Source organism: Manacus vitellinus, unplaced genomic scaffold (assembly GCF_001715985.3).
Source record: "Manacus vitellinus isolate BGI_N305 unplaced genomic scaffold, ASM171598v3 scaffold_14_pilon, whole genome shotgun sequence".
In the NCBI taxonomy this organism is placed as follows: Eukaryota; Metazoa; Chordata; class Aves; order Passeriformes; family Pipridae; genus Manacus; species Manacus vitellinus.
Genome location: NW_021939063.1, coordinates 648,460 through 650,608, shown reverse-complemented (window position 1 = coordinate 650,608; position 2,149 = coordinate 648,460). Strand labels below are relative to the sequence as shown.

At 57.3% G+C, this 2,149-nt stretch overlaps 1 protein-coding gene across 1 annotated transcript in view; it reads right to left on the bottom strand.

The window, feature by feature from the left end:
- Positions 1 to 194: 194 nt before the first annotated feature.
- The window catches only part of OXTR (oxytocin receptor), a 7,810-nt gene continuing 5,855 nt past the window's right edge, over positions 195 to 2,149 (bottom strand). Inside the window, exon 3 of the mRNA XM_018068750.2 lies at positions 195 to 774. Within this exon, the coding sequence (XP_017924239.2) occupies positions 533 to 774 (242 nt within the window). The 3' untranslated portion in view covers positions 195 to 532. The remainder of the gene's footprint in view (positions 775 to 2,149) is intronic.

Here is a 2,149-nt window from a genome sequence, read left to right as displayed (position 1 = left end):
GTGGGGCTGCCTCTGCCCCACAGGCTGCAAGTGAAGCAAGTGTATCTGTGCTGAGAGCACAGTGCCAGGCACTGGCATCCCACGGGATCCCACGGGATCAGGTGGAGGGAGGACAGTGCCCAATCATGTACTAGAGGTGGCACCTGTCACCTGTGCCACCCCCGTGTCCCCACAGCGTCCCCATGACCCTGTGCTGCAGCCCCTTCCATCCAACAGGGATGCAGTGCACCTGCCCCAGCAGCGTGGGCTCACTTGGGGCAAAACCTGTCCCTCCCAGTGGCACCCACAAGCCGCCGATGTTGAAGTTTGGGGCTCAGGAGCAGATTCCTGGTGTCCAATCCAGGCAGTGCTGAAACCTGGACACAGAATTCCTCCCCCGCTGCTGTCTCAGTTAAATAACGCCTGCTGTACATGCTTACAGACATATATACACCTATTTATACAGATCCCCCAGCACGTCCGGGTCCCAGTTTTCCGCAGGGAAGCTCTGGAAGCAGCAAGTCGGTGGCACAAGGTCCCGGCTGGCGATGCCTCACGTCGTGGATGGGTGAGCGAAGCTCCTCTGGCTCGTGCTCCTGCAGCTGAGGACGAAGGAGGAGGAGTTGCTCTTCTTGCTCAGGTCACACGCCGGCTGCGACTTCAGGTAGCGCGTGGAGCAGCAGAGGAAGCGCCGCATCAGGTCGTGGAAGAGGTGGCCGGTGTAGAGCATGTAGATCCAGGGGTTGCAGCAGCTGTTGAGGCTGGCCAGGAGCATGGCGATGATGAACGGGGAGGCTGCAGGGCAGAGGCAGCGTCAGGGCACGGCACCGAGAGCCCCAGCCCTGCCGGCACCACGACACCCCTCCCCAGCCCGGGATGTGCCTCCCTCCCTGCAGGAACACCACGGCGGGAAGGGAGAGCTGATAAATCCGTAGGGGGAGGAAAGCCTCGGTTGAAGCATACTGGGTTTAGGTTTTTCACAAAAAAAGCTGCATTTCCTGTTCTGCTCCGGCGCTGCCGCCTGCCCAGCATTGCCCTGGAATGCCTGGCCGGGAGGCAGAGGTGCCCCCAGCAGCACCTGCACAATCTGCCTCTACAATGCCCAAAGCCAGAGAAAGGGAACGTGGCCCTTGCACTTGCCATGGCAAAGAGCAGGACCGGGAGCAGGAAGAGCCGGTGGCTCATTTCCCCCACCCACCCCCAGCAGCCAGTTTGGGGCAGACAAGCAGCTTCCACCCACTCAGGCCATGTGGCAGCCACGCTTGCCCAGCCCAGGGCACCCCCTGCTCCTGGGCTGTTCCTCCTGCCAAACCCTGACTGGCACAACAGTGCCCTGTCTGAGCCCTTTTGCCTGGACCTCCCACAGCATCTTTCTCCCGGCATCTTTCTTTCCCCAAAATTAATTTTTTCTCACACTGCACTCTGCCAAGAGAGGTGACAGCCATTCCCACACCAGGAACAAAGTCCAGGAGCCTGGCAATGGCTCCTGGCCACAGGGGTGGCATTTGAGACCAGAAGGATGGTGGCAGTGCAGTTCCAGGACATCAAATCTCTGGTTGCTGCTCTCTGTCCCCAGAGCACAAAGTACCGACTGTCCCACCTGAGAGGCTGGATCAGGACCTCCTGTGACAAGGGGACGGTGGGACTGGCACCTCCCATGGCAGCAGGACAAGGTGGGACAGCCCCTGAGTGAGGTGGCTGCAGGCAGGGATGGAGCCTTCATCCTGCTCCCCATCTTCCAGCCCATCTCTTCAGCTCCTCTGCTCCCAGGGAAGTGCCAGCAGTGAGGACACACATGATAGTTTGGCTGTTCCTGGTCCCTTCCTGTCTCTGCAAAAATCCACTGGCAGTTTTTAAACTAGTGAAGAAGTGTGAATACAAATGCTTCCAAATTCACTTTTAGCCAATGGATGCTTCCAAATTCACTTTTAGCCAATGGATGCATAATTCCTGCTCTAGTGATGTCTGCTCCAACCACTTTTAATTTCAAGCATATGCTAAAATAATTCCATGGGGAATGGCTACAAATCCCAGGCACAAGACCTGAAATACATCACAGTATTTCTATCCACTTAAAAACATCCAGCCAGGCTGACTCAGCTCTTCCCTTTCTGCAGGAGGCAAATTGAATTTCAGGGAGCTCACTGCAGGGCATGTCCAGAGGGTGGAT